The following is a 20,302-nucleotide window of genomic DNA, read 5'->3' on the forward strand; positions in this document are numbered from 1 at the left end:
TGTATATAACTGGCCCTTCTCCTCTGAGACCACTTGAGTTAGGAATGGCCCCAAGAGAGGCAGGCTGACAGTCAAAACTCTACACCGGACTTCATATACTATGCATGACTTTAAAAAGAAAACATTTGAGTTTTCTAACCATGTAAAAATCCTCCCTTGGATATATTGGGTTAAATAAACGTCGTTTAAACTATTTTCATTTTATGATCCTATGAGAATGTGTGTGTGTGTGTGTGTGTGTGTGTGTTTGTGTGTGTGTGTTTGTGTGTGTGTGTGTGTGTGTGTGTGTGTGTGTGTGTTTACTAGGGATTTAACTCGGGCATTCGACCTCCTAGCTACACCCCCAGCCTTATTTTCTATTTTCTATTCTTTATTTTAAAATAGGGTGGAAGTTGGGGAGGGTCTCACTGAGTAGCTGAGGCTGGCCCAGAACCTATCTCAGCCTCCCAAGTACTGGGATTACAAGTGCACTCCACCACACCGGCTTTTTTTTTTTGGGGGGGGGGGTATTGGCATTCTAAATTCGAGCTATATCCCCAGCACTTTCATTTTTATTTTGAAACAAGATCTCACTAGGTTGATGAGAGACTCGCTACTTGCTGCACCACCACGCCCGGCGTTGTTGTTGTTGTTGTTGTTGTTGTTGTTGCTTTCTTTTGTTTTGTTTTTTTAGACAGTCTCTAAATTGCTGAGACTCCCACAGACCCGCGACCCTCAGTCTCAGCCTCCCAACTACCGGGATTAGAAGCGTGCGCCACCACGCCCGGCTCTTGTGAGGCATTTTGAAAGGGAAGAGGATCTCAAAAGTTGGCTGCGGCTTTGGGCTGGGCAAAGTCCCTTGGGCTGAGGCCGGGGAAGGGGCAGAGCGCGGGCCGGGCGCTCCCTGCGCCCCGGGGCTCCCGCCAGCCCCCGGCGACCTCCCCAAGATGGCCGCCGCCGAGGGCGGGCCCCGCGCCGCCGGGCGCCGATTGGGTAAGGCCTCCGGGAGGTGGGCGCTGATTGGTCCTCACGGAGGGAGCTGGGCGGAACCGGAAGGTGGGATCCTCCGGCAGGGGCCGAGGGTCCGGGGCTCGGCGTCTGTCCTCGGGGAATGTGGAGAGCCGGCAGCATGTCGGCTGAGCTGGGAGTCGGGCTCGCCCTGCGGACGGTGAACGAGCGCGTGCAGCAGGCTGTGGCGCGGCGGCCGAGGGTGAGCGGGGGCCTCGTGGGGACACCTGCAGGGACTGGGTCGTCACGGTGACGCAGGTCTCCGGAGGGGCGGGACAGGCGAGGATCCCGGACCCGCGGAGAGGCGGAGGCTTCCCGGAGGTTGGTTGGCACCGAGAGCGTCGTGGCCACTTCCCATCGCTGCGTCGAGGGGACCTGATGGCCAGGCCGGTGCTCACAGGCTGCCCCGCAAGCGTCCGACACCAGAGCCTGCAGGGGCTGGACCCCGAGACCACGTGTGTGGCCGCGTCGGCCTCTGGTCGTGCTCAGGGATTGTCACTTACAGCCTTGGCCAAGGGGGGGGAGGGGGGGCGGTTGGCCGGCCTTTGCAGGCACCACGGCTGTTTGGAGGAGGAGGGAGCATCCAGTGTCCAATCCCGGGCAGATTAAGGGGAGACTTATTTTTCCTCCTGCGTATATTTTGTCTCCTCTTGGACTTTCATTAGACCAAGAGTCAACATCTGCCCATCTCTGCAGGTTAAGCCGAGGAGTGTGGAATGAGACAGCCCTGAACAGAAGGCCTCTCTTGGTCAAGCGTCTCTAGTCTCAGAACTGCAAATGCTGGCCTGAACAAGTCTTTTGACTACTCTGGCCCTCAATTTAATCTTCTCTACAGCAATAGGACGGACTCTGAAAGCTCTAAGCTCCCTCCTGGTGTTGATGTTCAGTGATTGCTAGTGATTTTCCAAGTCTAGGGATTCCCCGATAAACTTCACCCTGGGAAGCTCTCCCAGGCACCTTCTCAGGTACATGGGCTGCCTTTTCCACTGTTCTCTCTGGAAACCATCAGTTCATCAGCATAATCCTAAGAAGTATTTATATGGTCTTACAAGAGGCTGGTGACACAGCTCCTCAGAAGAAAGAGAAGACTCTTTGCTAATTGACCTGACTCCTTCAGGCCCTTGAGAATATTGTCATTCTATGAAAACCCCAGGGAGTGGTGGGGACATGAAGACTTATTCATGGGAATAACAGGTCAGACAGGCCTGTTCCTGTGTCCGGTCTCAGCTCTGCCATTGGGTAGTTGAGTCATAAATTTAACAGTAAATTACATATCATCATCCTACTCAGGACACTTTCAGAGTAAAAGAAGCAATATTATTACATCAGGGCTAGGCACAGTGTCACACCCTGGTAATCCTAATACTTGGGAGGCTGAGGCAGAATGATCACAGATTCAAGGCCAGCCTAGAAAATTTAGCTAGATCCTTCTCAAAATAAAAAGGACTAAGGGTGTAGTCACCAGTACCACACAGACACACACACACACACACAAAAGTTACACCAAGACCAGAATGAGTTTCCAAACCTCTACACCCTGGATTTCAGAAGCCAGCAGTGGAAGCCAGCGTGGTGACACACGCTTGTAATCCCAGCATTTGGAGGGCTGAAACCAGAGGATCACGGTTGGCGGACAGCCTCAGCTACTCAGTGAGGCCCTCTGCAGCTTAGACCCTGTTTCAGAATAAAGAATAAGCCAGGCGTGGTGGCGCACGCTAGTAATCCCTGCGCTTGGGAGGCGGAGACAGGAGGATCGCACAGGTTCGAAGCCAGCCTCAGCTACTTAGTGAGGCTCTCAGCAACTTAGTGAGACCCTGTTTCCAAATAAAGCATAAAACAAGTCTGGGAGTGTAGCCTGGAGGTAGAAAGCCTCTGGGTTCCACCCCAAGTATCACAAAATAATAAATAAATAAAAAATAGGGCAGGAGGTGTAGCTCAGAGGTCAAATGACCCTGGGTTCCACTTTCAGACCTGCAAAAAAAAGAAGCCAGTACTGCCTTTCCTTAATGAAGAGATTCTTTTGTTTTGTTTTTCTTGTTTCATTTTTGTAGTGCTAGAGATTGAATCCAAAGCTTCACTAATGCCAGACACTCGATGAGCCATACTTGTGTGTCCCCAGCCCTATTTTAGTTTTTTTTTTAATTTGGAAACAGGGTCTCACACTAAGTTGCTGAGGCTGGCTTAAAACCTGCAATCCTCCTATCTCAGACTCCCAAGTATTGGGATTACAAGCATGTGCCACCATGCCCAGCAATGAAGTGATTCTTTTTTTTTTTTTTTATTGGTGCACTGTATTCATACATCAGAGTGGGATACAAACTTTTGTAGACATACATGCACACATCACCCAGTCAGCCCCCACCTGATCCCCACCCCATTCTCTCCCCATCCCTCCCTACCATGCTTGGCTTAGTGGTTGACATCTAGTATTATAGCAATTTATCCAAAATTAAAAATGATAATCTCACATAACAGTTTCATTTGTCTGATACCAAGCTTTTGATGACTTAAAGATAACATTTCAATATTTCTTTTTACTTTCTTTCTTACCAGAGAATATTTTTTTCTGAAAAATAATATATAAATATATGATAGTTTCACCTAAAAAAAATAGAAAAAAAATGAAGTGCTTCTTAAACCACCAACACTGGTGTGCATAAGGACTATCTGGAGAGTTTGTTGGAAAGGAAATTTTCATTGCTGAGGATATAGCTCAATGGTAGAACTATATATGCCTAGCATATGTAAGACCCTGGGTTTGATCCCTAGCACAACAAAAAAGGGAGATTCTGAGAATCCATCCCCAGAGATTCACTTTTAGTAGGTCTGAGTAGGATCCCTCGTGATGTTGATGGAGTTGATCAGAGATCACACCTTAAGGAAATACTGCTTTAACTTGCCCAGCTCCCCCTAGAGAAAAATGTCTCCCACTAGATATCAAAGTAGTTAACACTAGATTAAGATGCCATGCATATGAAAGGCATTTGCTAGCTGGGCACAGTGGCACTTGCCTGTAATCCCAGTATGTGGGAGGTTGAGGCAGGAGGATTACAGGTTCAAGGCCAGCCTCAGCAACTTAGCCAGACCCTGTCTCAAAATAAAAAGGTCTGGAGAGGTAGCTCAGGGGTAGAATGCCCCTGGTTCAATCTCAGTATTTAAAAAAAAAAAAAAAGCCGGGCGTGGTGGCGCACACTTGTAATTAATCCCCACGCTTGAGAGGCAGAGACAGGAGGATCACGCAGGTTCGAAGCGCTGGCTTAAGAGACCCTGTTTCCAAATAAAAAAGTATAAAACATGGGAGTGTAGCCCGTAGGTAGAAGGGCTTCCAGGATCCCAATATCACACACACACACACACACACAGTAAGAGGCATTTGTTCACCATTCTTGGTAGCACATGCCTGTAATCTTGGTAATTTAGAGGCTGAGACAGGAGGATTACAGATTCAAAAACAGTTTCGGCAAGTAATGAGACTTTCATCAACCTAGTGAGACCTTGTTTCCAATAAAAATAAAAGCCGGGTGTGGTGGCGCACGCTTGTAATCCCCGCGCTCGGGAGGCGGAGACAGGAGGATCATACAGGTTCGAAGCCAGCCTCACTGGCTTAAGAGAGACCCTGTTTCCAAATAAAAATATAAAATACGTCTGGGAGTGTAGCCCGGAGGTAGAAGGATTTCCAGGAACCCCAGTACCACTAAAATAATAAAAATGAAATAGGGCTAGAGGTATAGCTCGGAGGTAGAATGCCCCTGGGATCAATCCCCAATGTCACACAAAAAATAAAAAAGAAAAGAAAAATGGATCTTACCAAATTTCAAGTCAAGATCTATGCCAGTCTATTCTGCAGGATGTATCCTTTGAGACTTACTGGCATAATATTCCCAGATGTTCACTCATGTGGCTTTTTCCCTCTTGGCAGGATCTCCCAGCTATCCAGCCCCGGCTTGTAGCAGTCAGCAAAACAAAACCGGCAGACATGGTGATTGAGGCCTATGCTCACGGCCAGCGCACTTTTGGAGAGAACTATGTAAGAGCCCTTCCCTAAAGAGCCTTTGGAAGAGGCATAATTGCTGGGCTTCTGATTATTCTGTTTTTACCCATTAGGTTCAGGAACTGCTAGAAAAAGCATCAAATCCTAAGGTAAGTGTGTATCAAAATTCTCTAGTTGATATCTAAATCTTGGCTCTTTGGTTGGAAATTATACCCAGGTTGGTGGGTAGAACGGGAAATAGTAGAAATGTCACTTTTACCTTGAGTCCCAAACAATTCTCAGCAAGATTTTCCATCTCTATTCAGACTATAATTTTCTCTTTTTGATCACCTGGAAATTATTTTTTAAGTGCTTGCTGTAATATGCTAGCCTTTTGAGATTTGAAAGCTTAAATCAGTTCATCCTTCATGGCATGATGTCTTTATGGAGGGAGTCAGTGGAAACAAAGGAGAAAAGCAAACAGAAGCTTTAGGTTTTTCTGTAAGTGTCCATTTGCCTCATCAGGAAACTGGCTAGAGACAGTGGTAGATGTTTATTACATTTAAGGGACAGAACAAGGGTGTGGAAGGACACTAGGAATGTGCAGCCGTTTGAACCAGGAAAGCCTCCCAAAAAACGGAGTAAAACATGTTACCTTTATCACTTCAGATTCTGTCTTCATGTCCGGAGATCAAATGGCACTTCATTGGCCACCTTCAGAAACAAAATGTCAACAAATTGATGGGTAAGATCAAACTCAAAATACGATGACAAAACTACTCTTGTCATTGTATGGTTTATACTACCTTTGATGTAAGAGAGAGCTGCTTTTAGAACATACCCAACTCGCCATTCATGTTGTGGATTTCCTTTTTTCTCCTGCACTACTAGGGATTGGACTCAAGGGTGCTTACTACTGAGCTATATCCCCAGCCCTTGTTTTTTATTTTGAGATAGGGCCCCTGTAAGTTGCCCGGACTGACCTTGGACTTGGGACCCTCCCGAGTCTCTGGGTAAAATTTCTTTTAGTATAATACAATAAGCTGAACATGGTGGCTCACCTCTGTAACCCCAACAGTTCTAGAGGCTGAGGCAGAAGGATCACAAGTTTGAAACTAGCCTGAAAAACTTAGACTCTGCCTCAAAATATAAAGAGCTGAGGGTGGAACTCACTAGTAAGGTGCTTGCATAGTATGTATGAGGCCCTGAGTTTAATTCCTATTATAATGAATAAATAGTAAAATTAAGAACCAGGTGTGGCTGGGCGTGGTGGCGCACACTTGTAATCTCCGCGCTTGGGAGGCTGAGACAGGAGGATCGCACAGGTTCGAAGCCAGCCTCAGCTACTTAGTGAGCCTCTCAGCAACTTAGTGAGACCCTGTTTCCAAATAAAATATAAAAAAGGTCTGGGAGTATAGCCCGGAGGTAAAAAGCCTCTGGGTTCCACCCCCAGTACTACCAAAAAAAAAAAAAAAAATGAACCAAGTGTGGTAGCACACACCTGTGATCCCAGTATTTGGAAGAATGATACAGGAGGATTGCAGGTTCACAGCCAACTGCTGCAACTTATGAGACCCTGCTTAAAAAAAAAAAAAAAAATACGATTCAGAATTAAAATTGGAAGTAAAATGCCTCTCAGTTCAATCCCTAGCACCCCCAAAAAATAGAATTAAGAATTAACTACAGCTGGGCGTAGTGGCGCACACTTGCAATCCCTGTACTTGAGAGGCTGAGACAGGAGGATTGCACAGGTTCGAAGCCAGCCTCAGCTATTTAGTGAGGCTCTCAGCAACTTAGTGAGATCCTGTTTTCAAATAAAATATAAAATAGGTCTGGGAGTATAGCTCAGAGGTAGAAGACCCCTGGGTTCCATCCATTGTACCACCAAAAAAAAAAAAAAAAAACTACAGAGCCAAGTGTAGTGGTGCATGCTTGTAATCCCAGCATTTGGGAGGCTGAGGCAAGAAGATTGCAGTTCAAGGGCAGCCTCAGCTACTAATTAGTGAGATCCTTTGCAACTCAGTGAGACCCTATTTCAAAATAAAGAATAAAAAATACTTAGGAGGCTGAGACAGAAGGATCGCACGTTTGTGGTCAGCCTCAGCTACTTAATGAGGCCCTTCATAACTTAGTGAGATCCTATTTCAAAAATAAAGAGCCAGGCGTGGTGGTGCACGCTTGTAATCCAGCATTTGGGAGGCTGAGGTAGGAAGACCGGGTTCACAACCAGCCTCAGCTACTTAGTGAGGCCCTCAGAAACTGGCATTATAGTTATGTACCACCAGGATGAAGGCTACTTTAAAATCTTTGCAGACAGACTCAGGAACTTAGTGAGGCCCTTTGCAACTCAGTGAGACCCTGTTGCAAAATAAAAAATAAAAAAGAGGGCTGGGGGTGTAGCTTGGTGGTAGAATGCCCTTGGTTTCATCCCCAGTACTGCAAAAAATAAAGAATAAAAAATGGGGCTGTGGGTGTAGCTCACAGCTAGAATGCCCCTGGGTTCAATCCCCAGTGCCGCCAAAAAAAAAAAAAAAAAAAGAATTAACTACTAGGGTTGAGGGCTTAGGTCAGTGGTTGAACATTTAGCATGTGCATATGCCCTAGGTTCAGTCCTTAGCACCAGAAAAAACAAGAACAAAAAAAAAATTAACTACAGAAAGGTTTAACCAAGCCAGGCGTGGTGGCGCACACTTGTAATCCCAGCATTTGGGAGGCTGAGACCTGAGGATTGCAGTTCGCGGACAGCCTCAGCTACTTAGCAAGGCTCTTTGCAACTCAGTGAGACCCTGTTTCAAAATAAAGAATAAAAAATTGGGCAGGGGGTGTAGCTCAGAGATCAAATGCCTTTGGGTTCCATCCCCAGACCCACCAAAAAAAAAAAAAAAAAAAAAAGGTTTAACTAAATGAAGTGACATAATGGAGATCCTGAGTAACAACTTATTTCTCTTAAAATATCAAAATTTAACACCGGGCATGGTGGCGCGCACTTGTAATCCCCGCGCTTGGGAGACGGAGACAGGAAGATCGCACAGGTTCGAAGCCAGCCTCGCTGGCTTAAGAGACCTTGTTTCCAAATAAAAATATAAAAAATAGGTGTCTGGGAGTGTAGCCTGGAGGTAGAAGGGTTTCCAGGAACCCCAGTACCACCAAAAAAAATATCAAAATTTAAATAACCTGCTTTGTGTAGTGGCACACACTCATAATTCCAGTACTTGGGAGGCTGAGACATCAAGTTTAAGGTCAGACTCAGCAATTTAGCAAGACTTTTTTTTTTTTTTTGAAGTACTGTGGGTGGAACATAGCAGCATTCTACCTCCAAGCTACACCCCCAGCCCCGTTTTTAACTCTTTATTTTAGAACAGGGTCTCACTGACTTGCAAAGGACCTCACTAAGTAGCTGAGGCTGCCTGTGAACTGCGATCCTCCTGTCTCAGCCTCCCAAATCCTAGAATTACAAGTGACGCCATCACTCCTGGCTTAGGTTTTTTTGTCTGTCTGTCTCTCTGTCTGTTTGTTTTAAGATTGTCACTGTTGGAACCGGGCGTGGTGACGCACACTTGTAATCCCAGCATTTGAAAGGCTGAGACAGGAAGATCGTAGTTCGCAGCCAGCCTCAGCTACTTAGTGAGGCCCTTTGCAACTCAGACCCTGTTTCAAAAATAAAGAATAAAAAATCAGGCTGGGGGTGTAGCTCAGAGGTAGAATGTCCCTGGGTTCTATTCCCAGTACCACACACACACACAAAAGATTGTCACTGTTGACACTGGTTTTGATTAATTTGATTATAATGTGCCTCAGTGTGATTTTTCTGCCTGTTCTTTCACAAGTACTAGGGATTGAACTCTAGCCTTTTGCATCCCAAGCAGGTTTTCTGCCACTGAGCTTCATCCTCAACTGTGTGTGTGTGTGTGTGTGTGTGTGTGTGTGTGTGTGTGTGTTATACTGGGGATTAAACTCAGGGCTGTTCTACCTCTGAGCTATTCCCCCTACCCAGCCTTTTTTTCTTTTCTTTTCTTTTCTTTTCTTTTCTTTTCTTTTCTTTTCTTTTCTTCTTGTGGTACTAGGGATGGAACCCAGGGGCATCCGCTGTCTGTGAACCCTGATCCTCAGGTCTCTGCCTCCCAAATGCTGGGATTACAAGTGTGCACCACCATGCCTGGCTCCCAGCCTATTCTGTATCTTTTTTTTTTTTAAGGGGAGCAAGAAGTTTATTGGAAACAACAGGGAATAGGGAAAAGTGGCAGAACACCCCTAAGGGCTGTCGGGACTCTGGTGCCCAGCAGCTGCTTTCAGGACAACACTTGATGGTAGTCCGGGCCAAATGCCTTCAGTTGCAAGCTGCTTTCTCCCAAAGTCCACGCGATCTGCCAGAAAAGAAGTACAGGTCACCCCTAGGGGCCCTGATCAGCCTTGATGTCCAGTGGAGGCCTTCAGGTCACTACCCGAGTATAGCCCGGGCCAAGTGCCTTCAATTGCACCCCACCTTCTCTCAGCCAACACGACCTGCGAGAGAGAGAAAAGCTCTCTAACAGGGAGGGGTTCCCAGAGTGGGTAACAGTCCTGGGGACTGGTCTAGGGGTTTTTATATCTCTGTAAGTCCTCTGTTACTTGGAGTCTGGGGGGCAGTTCTTAAAATTTGCATAGGATATTTGCATGTCCTTTGAGGGATCTCCTTTCAGTAGAGGTGTCAGACTTGCTCTAGGGATATTTCCTGGGTTTGTTGATTAGTAAACAGATGGTTTGTGAAGCTTTGGTCATTCTTATCTCTGAACCTTGGAAGAGCTGGTCTCTTTTTAGGAGCTTTGAAAGTTAATTAGTATTCGTTGCCCCTCAGAAAATTAAGCTTTTCCACCAAGGCCTCTTCCCTACCTGCGTACTTCTGTACTTCTTTTCTACCTCCTCACCAGCATTCAGGAGATGGAGACTGGAGAATCACCATTCGCAGACAGCCTCAGCTACTTAAGTGAGGCCCATTTGCAACTTAGTGAGATCCCCAGGAAGCCCCACCCAGCCAGCGATAGAGTTTCCCCCGGAGCTCTCTGCTCTGAGCTAAGCTGTCAGTGCTTGGGTCTGTATTCTTTATTTTGAAACAGGGTCTCATTAAGTTGCAAAGAACCTCACTAAGTATCTGAGGCTGGTCTCAAACCTGTGATCCTCCTGTCTTAGCCTCCCAAGTACTGGGATTAAAAGTGTGCGCCACCATGCCGGGCTCTTTGTTTTCTTTTGAAAAATTTCTTCAAGGTACCAATCCTTACTTTGGCATGTCTGCGTGTTTTCTCTATTTGGGATCAGTTTTACCTCTTCATTATGCATCACATTTTGCTGTTTCTTTGCATGCCTGATCATTTTTGTTTCGATAGCCAGACATTGTGAATTATATCTTGTTGAGTGGGAGCTATTTTTGTATTCCCATAAATATTTTTGAACTTTGTTCTTGAGAACCATCTTTTCTTTTTTTTTTTTTTTCATTACTGGGTGTTGAACCCAGGGGCATTCTCCCTCTGAGCTACATCCCCAGCCCTATCTTTTCAGCCTCCCAGGTACTGGGATTACAAGCAGTGGGCACCATGCCTGTTTCTGTTTAATCCTTTTAGGTCTTTTGGCATGAGAAGAGCAGAGCTTAGTTTAGGGTTAATTATTCCCAGCTCTGTTCATCATTTTGAACTGAAACATCAGATGAACCCTCCTATTCAGAATCTTAACAATTTCCAGCCTCTCGAAGCATCTGGACGTGTGTGCCTCCTGCTTGTAGTACACCCGTGTTTCCCTTTCCTTACTCATCCTTGCTGGTGAGACAGGGATAGTCTAACGTGACTTTTTATCTAGTAAACTACGTTTGTCTTCGTGGTTGAACTGAGATTTAACTCTTTTCTTTTCCTGGGTATTTTTTTCCAGCAGCAGGTCAGAGATTGATTGCGTGTTACCTTGCTGTAGTGGGGTGAATGAAGAATCCTACCTTGCCTCTTTCTCATCTACAGCTGTTCCCAACCTCTTCATGCTGGAAACAGTGGATTCTGTGAAGTTGGCGGACAAAGTGAACAGTTCCTGGCAGAAAAAAGGTTCTCCTGACAGGCTTAAGGTTATGGTCCAGATCAATACCAGTGGAGAGGAGAGTAAGTAACCAGTCCTGGACTGTAGCCTCTCCTTCCCAGAGGGTTGCCAGCGCGCAGGGAGACTGGCTAGAGCACAACTAACTGGCGGGTGAAGTTTTGGTAAGAAGTCACAGGCCTTTGAGCAATGTTTTTCTTTTACTTTTCTTTCTTTCTTTTTTTTTTTTTTTTTTTGTGCAGTACTGGGGATTGAACTTGGGCATTCTACCTCCAAGGTATACCTTCAGCAGCCCTATTTTCCTATTCTTTTTTTTTTTTTTATTTGAAACAGGATCTCTGTAACTTACAAAGGGCCTCCTCACAAGTAGCTGAAGCTAGCCGCGAATCTGTGATGCTCCTGTCTCAGTCTTCCAAGTGCTGGATTACAAGAAGCACCACCACCCCGGCTCCATATATAATCCTTTAATACATCATGGTTTGTTAGGTCTTAACTTAGAGGAAGAGAAGAAGAATCAAGCACCATCACTCATGGAAGGGATTGTAGAGCTACATGAACAATACTTATTAGCAGCTGGAGGTGGTGGCACATGCCTGTAATCCTCGTATTTGGGAAGCTGAGACAGGAGGATCACAAATTGGAGACCAGCCTCAGCAAGTAATAAGAGTCTTCAGCAACCCTCTGCAAGACCTTGTTTTAAAACAAAAGGACTAGATGTAGCTTGGAGGGAGAATGGCCCTAAGTTCAATATCTTCAATACCACACACAAAAAACTTACAGTGTGGTGTATGTGCCTGGCACATAAAGGTTCAGATTTTAATGATTATCATTATTGTGCTGCTTTTTTTTTTTTCCAGTACTGGGGATGGAACCCGGGGCATTCTACCTTTGAGCTATACCCCTAACCCTTTTTATTCTTTATTTTGAAACAGGGTCTCACTGAATTGCAAAGGGCCTCAGTCAGTAGCTGAGGTCCACAAACCACAATCCTCCTATCTCAGCCTCCCAAATGCTGGGATTACAAGCGTGCACCACCACGCCCAGCTTGTGCTGTTTCTATATATGCACCCTGACTGTAGATACATTTCATTTTCAAGCTGGGCATGGTGGCGCACATTTGTAATCCCAGTACTTGGGAGGCTGAGACAGGAGGATCATGCAGGTTTGAAGCCAGCCTCAGCTACTTATGCCCTCAGCAACTTAGTGAAATCCTGTTTCCAAATAAAATATAAAATAGGTCTGGGAGTGTATCCCGGAGGTAGAAAGCCCCTGGGTTCCATCCCAATACCACCAACAGAAAGATACATTTTATTGTCAGTATAGGTGAATCTGACGCCGGGCGTGTTGGCGCACGCTTGTAATCCCTGCGCTTGGGAGGCGGAGACAGGAGGATCATGCTGGTTTGAAGCCAGCTGCGCTGGCTTAAGAGACCCTGTTTCCAAATAAATAAATAAAAAGTATAAAATAGCTCTGGGAGTGTGGCCCAGAGGTAGAAGGGTTTCCAGGAACTCCAGTGCCACCAGTACCATTGTCAATATAGGTGAATCTGAAATTGACTTCAGATTGTCTTTATTACATCATTTTTCATAATTAGCTATAATTTGCCTAAATTAAAGATCAAAGCGAATGTTCCTAGAACTTCCACTTATAAACAGGGCAAAGCCAGGCATAGCGGCACATGCTTGTAATCCCAGTACTTTGTAGGCTGAGGCGGGAGGATCACAGGTTTGCAGCAAGCCTCAACTACTTAGTGAGACCCTCTGCAACTTAGATCCTATTTCAAAATAGAAGAAGAAAATCAAGGCCAGGCATGGTGGCGCATGCTTGTAATCCCCATGCTTGGGAGGCTGAAACAGGAGGATCGCACAGGTTCGAAGCCAGCCTCAGCTACTCAGTGAGGCTCTCAGCAACTTAGTGAGACCCTGTTTTCAAATGAAATATAAAAAAGGTCTGGGAGTATAGCCCGGAGGTAGAAAGCCTCTGGGTTCCACCCCCAGTACCACCAAAAAGAAAAAAAGAAGAAGAAAATCAGGCTGGAGGATGTAGCTTAGAGGTGGAATGCCCCTGGGCTCAATCCCCAGTACCTCGAAATAAATAAATAAACAGGGGCAAGACAGTATCAGTAATCCTTATAACCACATAACAAATAATTATTGGCTTCAGATTTCTTAGAACTATTTAGCATATGGTGGGGTTTTTTTTTTTTTTTTTTTGCAATTCTATTAAACTAATAAAACCATTAAAATGTAAAGTGTAGAAAAATAGTTGTCAGGTTCACCTGGGATTTTGGCATTGTGTCCCGTAGAAATGCAAAGCTTTTCCTTTTCCCTCTCACCTGGCCATTCTCAACTAACATCCTGAGGTGAAGAGGCTGGGAGTGCGGCTCACAAAGCCCTGAGTTTGATCCCTAGCAACACAAAAAGAAGCATAAAATAAAATTGGGTAAAACTTGAGTTTAAAAAAAAAAAAAGCTGGACATGGTGGTGCACACCTGGAACCCCAGTACTTGGGAGGCTAAACAGAAGGATTTTACGTTCGAGGACAGCCTCAGCAAGTAGTAAGACTTTTATCAATCTTGTGAGACCCTTTCAAAGTGAAAATTGGAAAATAGGGCTGGGAGTGTAGCTTGGATGGCTCTCAGAGAGAGAATCCATTCTGTAGCACTTTCCTTGAGAAATTCAGAACCTGACCAGAAGGAGAGCGGCGCGGAAGAATGTCAAGACCGGGAAGTTACAACTCCAGGCCTGAGGGTCAGGTCCTCCTTTGAAAGTCACCTCCTCTGTGACAGGGAAGGGATGAAGGTGGAGCCTTCCTCTAGCTGTTTAAGACGTTTTGGTGCATGTGTCTTTTGTTTCTTTTTGTGAAGGTAAACATGGGCTTCCCCCTTCAGAGACAATAGCCGTGGTGGAACATATAACTACCAAGTGCCCCAGCTTGGAATTCGTGGGGCTGATGACCATAGGAAGCTTTGGGCATGATCTTAGTCAAGGACCAAATCCAGACTTCCAGGTACTGGGGGCCGAGGGTGGGAGGGAGGGGAGGGGACTGCACACATGCATAATAAGCATCTCAGGGAGCCAGGTACATGCCTGGAATCTCAGTACTTGGGAGACTGACAAGGGGATTATAGGTTTGAAACCAGCCTCTGCAACTTAGTAAGATCCTATTTCAAAGAAAAAATAAAGCTGGGCATGGTGGCATATGCTTGTAATCCTAGTACTTGGGAGGGGGAAACAGGAAGATCACAGGTCCGTGGCCAGCCTGAGCTACTTAGGCCCTCCACAACTTACTGAGACCCTGTTTCAAATAAAGAGTAAAACACAGGACTAGGGATTTAGCTCAGAGGTAGAATGCCCCTGGGTTCAATTGCCAGTACTACACAAAAATAAAGATTAAAAAATAAAATAAAACTGGGCATGGTGGCGCACACTTGTAATCCCAGCATTTGGGAGGCTGAGACCGGAAGATTGCAGTTCGTGGACGTCTCAGGTACTTAGTGAGACCCTGTTTCAAAATAAAGAATAAAAAATAGGGAGCCAAGCATGGTGGCACACGCTTGTACAAATCCCACCATTTGGGAGGCTGAAACAGGAGGATCACAGTTCATGGACAGCCTCAGCTACTTAGGCTCTTTGCAAGTCAGTGAGACCCTATTTCAAAGTAAAGAATAAAAAATAGGGCTGGGGGTGTAGTTTAGAGGTAGAATGCCCTTGGGTTCCATCCCCAGTACTGCAAAAAAATAAAAATAAGGCTGGAGATGTAGTGAATACCCCTGGGTTTCATTCCCAGACCTGCAAAAGAAAAAAATAAAATAAAATAGAGCTGGGTGGGTATGTAGCTCAATGGTAGAATGCCCCTGGGCTCAATCCCCAGTACCACCAAAGAAAAAGAAAAAGAAAGCATCCCAGGGCTAGGGATGTAGTTCATGGGTAGAGCAGATGCTTAGCATGCATGGGGCCCGCGGGTTCAGCCTCCAGTACCACAAAAACAAAGCAGCAGGTTGAGCACAGTGGTGAATACCTATAATCCCATTACTTGAGAGGCTGAGACAGGATCACAGATTCGAGGCCTCAGCAGCTGAGCAAGACCTTCTGCAGTTTAGTGAGACCCTATTTCAAAACAAAAAAGTAAAATAGGAGCTGGGTGTGGTGATGCACACTTGTAATCCCAGTACTTGGGAGGCTGAGACAGGAGGATCATGGTTCACAGACAGCCTCAGCTACTTAGTGAGACCTTGTTTCAAATTTTAAAAAATGAAGCAGGGCGTGGTGGTGCACACTTGTAATTTCAGCATTTGGGAGGCTGAGACAGGAGGATCGTGGTTCATGGACAGCCTCAGCTACTTAGGCCCTTTGCAACTCAGTGAGACCCTGTTGTTTCAAAATAAAGAATAAAAAATAGGGCTGGGGGTGCGGCTCAGAGGTAGAATTCCCCTGGGTTCCATTTCCAGTACTGCAAAAAAATATATATATATATAGGGCTGGGGTGTAACTCAGAGATAGAATGCCCCTGAGTTCAGTCCCCAGTACTGAGGAAAAAGAAAAAAATGTAGGGCTGAGGTGTGGCCCAAGGTTAGACTGCCCCTGGGTTCAGTTCCCAGGACCACAGAATATGAATGAACGCTAAGCAGCAGCATGCGGTTGGAGATGACAGGTTCCCAAACGCCCAAGGCCGTCTCAGCTCAGTCTGAAATCAACTACAACACAGCATAATTGTTTTGTTTTGTTTTTTGTTGTTGTTTTTTAAGATAACAGCCCGCTCTTTGCCTCTAGTGACTAATTTTTTTTTGGGGGGGGGTTTGTTTTGTGTGTATGTGTGTGTGCTACTGGGGATTGAACCCAGAGGTGTTCTGCCTCCAGGCTACACCCTGGGCCCCTTTTATTTTCCGTTTTGAATCAGGGTCTCACCAGGTTGCTGAGATTCTCACTACGTTGCTAGAGCGGTCCTCAAACTTTTGTCTCAGCCTCCCAAGTGGGGTCACAGGTGTGCACTCCCGTGCCCAGGTGTTGTTGCTGTTGTTGGTTTTCTTTTCCTGTTTTGTTTTGCTTGTGGTGCTGGGATGACCCGAGGTCTCATGCATGGTAGGCAAGCCTTTTCCACTGAGCTGCATCTCTGGCCATATTTTATTGAAAGTTGGAAATTTTGCTAAAAACATGTGCAATAACTTCTAGCATTTTGACATGCCTCAAACTTAGGAGGAATAGTCTTCATCAGAGATGTTCGGATTCAGCCACCTTCCGGCATCGTTAGAAGGGCAAGAATAATGTATATGTCACGCTTGTGTTTCTGTCAGGTGTTACTGTCCCTGCGGGAGGAGGTGTGTAGAAAGCTGAGCGTCCCTACAGGCCAGGTTGAGCTGAGCATGGGTATGTCCATGGACTTCCAGCATGCCGTAAGTGTCGTCCTGGGTGCCCTTTTCTGCCTTGAGGGAAGGGTACAAACAGCTGAAGCAGGAATAAAGCACCCAGTCCTCTCAGCTAGTCTAACATTTCCTCCTGACCCAGGTCCGTCCGTCCGTCCGTCCTTCCTTCCTTTCTTTTTTTTTTTTTTTTTTTTTTTTTGGTGTGTCTGAGGGTGGGCAGTGGGAGGTGTGCTGGTGGGTGAACACAAAGGCATCCTACCTCCAAGCTATACCACCAGCTCAGTTTTATTTCTTACTTGGAAACGAGAGCCTCACTAAGTTGCTGAGACTGTCTTCAAACCTGGGATCCTCCTGACTCAGCCTCCCAAGTACTGGGATTACAAGCATATACCACCTTTTTTTTGGGGGGGGGGGGTCTGGGGATGGAACACAGGGGCATTTGACCTCCAAGCTACACCCCCCTGCCCTATTTTTTATTCTTCATATTGAAACAGGGTCTCACTGAGTTGCAGAGGGCCTCATTAAGTAGTAGCTGAGGCTGTCTGAGAACCGCGATCCTCCATGTCTCAGCCTCCCGAATGCTGGGATTACAAGCGCGCGCCACCACACCCGGCTGCACCACCATTTTCGACTCCTTTTTTGATACTGGGGATTCAACCCAGAGGCATTTTGCCTCCAAGCTACATCCCAGTCCCCAATTTTTTTTTTTTTCTTTTAAATGGGGTCTTTCCCTGCATGGTAGCACACACTTGTAATCCCAGCATTCAGGAGGCTGAGAGTGGAGGATCACAGTTTGCAGACAGCCTCTGCTACTTAGCAAGGCCCTTCACAACTCAGTGAGACCCTGTTTCAAAATAAAATAAAAAGACTAAAAAATAGGGCTGGGGGTGTAGCTTGGAGGTACAGTGCCTCTGGGTTCCATCCCTAGTACCGCAAAAAAGAAAACAGGGTCTCACTAAGTTGCCGAGACTGGCTTGGGACCTGGGATCCTCCTGTCTCAGCCTCCCAAGTCCTGGAATTACAAGCATGCGCCACCATACCCAGACCTTCTTTTTGAAGTGAAATCTGTAGAAATTATAGCTGACAACTAATTTCTTTAAATTATGTAATTCCCTAAGTGTAACGTGAAGGAGAATAAGAAACTGTAGGCTAGGGGTATAGCTCAGTGATAGAATGCATGCTTAACACGCACTGAGCACTGGGTTTGATCCCCTTGCACCAAAAAACAGAGAGAAATAAATTAAACTATTTTTAAAGGCATTTAATTATGTGAGTGCAGGAGATGGTAAATCCTAATGAAGTAGTCTAATGTTTAATCATATATATAAGGTTCGCTATGAATTCAACAGCTGTAAATATAAGCTGGCAATTCACACAGGAGTTTTTTAAATGGTAAATAACTTGATAAAAGTTTCTAAAAACTGAGCGAAGCTTTCAGCAACCTAGTGAGACCCTGTTCCAATTAAGAAGTAAAATTTGGTTGGTGTAGCTTGGAGCTAGAATACCACTGGGTTCAATTCCAGTATCAAAAAGAAAAAGCTCCTAAAATCCAAGTATAAATTTGCATCTGGGAAAGTTATATATTCTATGCCAGTGTTTTCTTTCTTTTTATAAATAAAATGGAATTAAGAGCTGGGCATGGTGGCTCACTCTTGTAATCGTAGTACTTAAGAGGCTGAGAAGCCAGCCTTAGCTACTTAGTGAGGCCCTCCACAACTTAGCGTGACCCTGTTTCAAAAATGAATAAATATGCTGGGAATACCCAGCTGTGGTGACGCACACTTGTAATCCCAGCATTCAGAAGGTGGAGACAAGGGGATTGCGGTTTGTGGACAGTCTCAGCTACTTAGCGAGACCCTTCCCTTCGCAAATCAGTAATACTCTGTTTCAAAAAAAAAAAATGACTAAATATGCCAGGTGTGGTGGTGCACACTTGTAATCCTAGTACTTGGGAGTCTGAGACAGGAGGATCGCAGGTCCATAGCCAGTCTCAGCTACTTAGTGAGGTCCTCCACAACTTAGTAAGACCCTGTTTTAGAATAAAAAATTAAAAAGTAAGCTGGGCATGATGGCACACGCTTCTTCTTTTTTTTTTTTTTTTTTTTTTTTTTTGGTGGTACTGGGGTTCCTTGAAGCCCTTCTACCTCCAGGCTACACTCCTAGACCTATTTTATATCTTGAAACAGGGTCTCTTAAGCCAGCATGGCTGGCTTCGAACCTGCGTGATCCTCCTGTTTCCACCTCCCAAGCGCGGGGATTACAAGCGTGCGCCACCATGCCCGGCTTGGCGCACGCTTCTAATCCCAGCATTTGGGAGGCTGAGAAAGGAGGATCGCAGGTTTGAAGACAGCCTCAGCTACTTAGCAAGGCCCTTTTCAACTCAGTGAGACCCTGTTTCAAAATAGGGCTGGAGGTATAGCTCAGAGGTAGAATGCCCCTGGGTTCCATCCCCCGTATATCAAATAAATAAATAAGGCTGTAAATATGTACATTTAAAAAGGCTGGGGTAGAGCGCAGAGGTAAAATTTCCTGGATTCAATCCCTAGTACAACAAAAAAAGATTTTAAATTTTTTTTCAAGTAAAATAAAATGGAATTAGGTCCTGTACTCCAGTAACCACAGGAGTTTTTTCCATCTTCCTGACTGACCATGGCACATTTGAAGGGCACGTGGATGGGAACTGGCTCTCCCCGTGCTACTGTGCAGTGCAGCACACCTCGTTAGCCCAGCACCCCTGGCTTCCACCCCACGAAGTGCCATCAAACTCCCAGTGTCTGCAGAATGAAAGGAAATCATTACTGGGCTCTGAACCCCCTCAGAGGGCAACCACACCCCGTAGCCCCTACTGTGCATTAATGCCCTTCATAGCAGCCTCGGGAGAGCCTCTGACTGGCCGCCTTTCGCTGTTTTACACTCAGTCCTCAATATTTTCTCTTCTTTCTCCCAGATTGAAGTAGGATCTACAAATGTCCGGATAGGAAGCACCATTTTCGGAGAGCGAGACTTCTCAAAGAAACCTGCCCTGGACACAAGCACAACAGAACTGAAGACCCCAGTGGGGCTGGCACAGGAGCACTGAGCCGAGGACAGCCAAGAAAACTAGTGTGCACCAGCCTAGGCTTTCATCTGGATATCCCCACCTTGCAGCCCAGCCATGCTTTCTTACGACCTGGATGGAGTGCTGATGCTTACACGTGTTGACGGAAACCATCTGACCACAGGAAGCTTGCTTCAGGCAGTGGCTTTAGGTGGAATTTGAGAGATTCAGCCATTGCTACAGAACAGGTAGCAAATCCGTAGCCAGGAACTGAGTCTGACTAAATTCTGCCCAGGAGCACCAACTAGCCCGTGAATCCTGAGGCAGAAGGAGTGAAAGTTCAAGGCCAGCCTGGGCAACTTAGTTGAGACCCTGTCTCAACGAAATAAATGAGAAGGACTGGAGATGCAGCTCAGTGGTAGAGCGCTTACATAACATGCACGAAACCCTGGATTCAATTCCCAGTGCCACAACAACAAAAAGGCTCCTGATGCCTGTAATCATGGAAGTCAGAAGGCTTCCCACCCTCATTCCATTTTAATGGGAAATGTCCATGACTAACAACTTTCTACAAGTACATACTAAATCGTTACTTTTATTGCTCTGGAACAAGGTGATTTCTGCCACTTCTACCCTGGCTAATAGATAGGGAAGGTATTCTCTGCACTGGAATGGCAATTTAGGTAGTTTAATTGGTGACTAAAGACTCCAAACACAAATTTTCTCTCAGGTTCCTGGCCAGCCTCAGCTAGTTAATGAGGACTTTGCAACTTAATGAGACCCTGTTTCAAAATAGAATAAAAAGAGCCGGCGTCTTGGCACACGCTTGTAATCACGGCATTTGGGAGGCTGAGACCGGAGGATCACGGTTCATGGACAGCTACTTAGTGAGGCCCTC

At 45.8% G+C, this 20,302-nt stretch overlaps 1 protein-coding gene across 2 annotated transcripts; it reads left to right on the forward strand.

The window, feature by feature from the left end:
* Positions 1 to 1,090: 1,090 nt before the first annotated feature.
* On the forward strand, positions 1,091 to 19,446 carry PLPBP (pyridoxal phosphate binding protein; the record flags this gene model as incomplete). Of its 2 annotated transcripts, XM_080709881.1 has the most annotated exons (8): positions 1,091 to 1,189; positions 4,907 to 5,014; positions 5,092 to 5,127; positions 5,627 to 5,702; positions 10,936 to 11,070; positions 13,872 to 14,014; positions 16,299 to 16,397; positions 19,315 to 19,446. In XM_080709881.1, the coding sequence occupies 8 exons, from the start codon at positions 1,091 to 1,093 to the stop codon at positions 19,444 to 19,446; spliced, it is 828 nt and encodes a 275-aa protein (XP_080566007.1). The 2 variants fall into 2 exon arrangements, with proteins under 2 accessions (XP_080566007.1, XP_080566008.1); XM_080709882.1 differs by lacking the exons at positions 5,092 to 5,127; positions 13,872 to 14,014; positions 16,299 to 16,397; positions 19,315 to 19,446 and having other exon boundaries at positions 10,936 to 11,078.
* Between the last annotated feature and the right edge of the window lie 856 nt (positions 19,447 to 20,302).

This window comes from Muscardinus avellanarius (genome assembly GCF_963383645.1).
Source record: "Muscardinus avellanarius genome assembly, chromosome: 14".
Lineage (NCBI taxonomy): Eukaryota > Metazoa > Chordata > Mammalia > Rodentia > Gliridae > Muscardinus > Muscardinus avellanarius.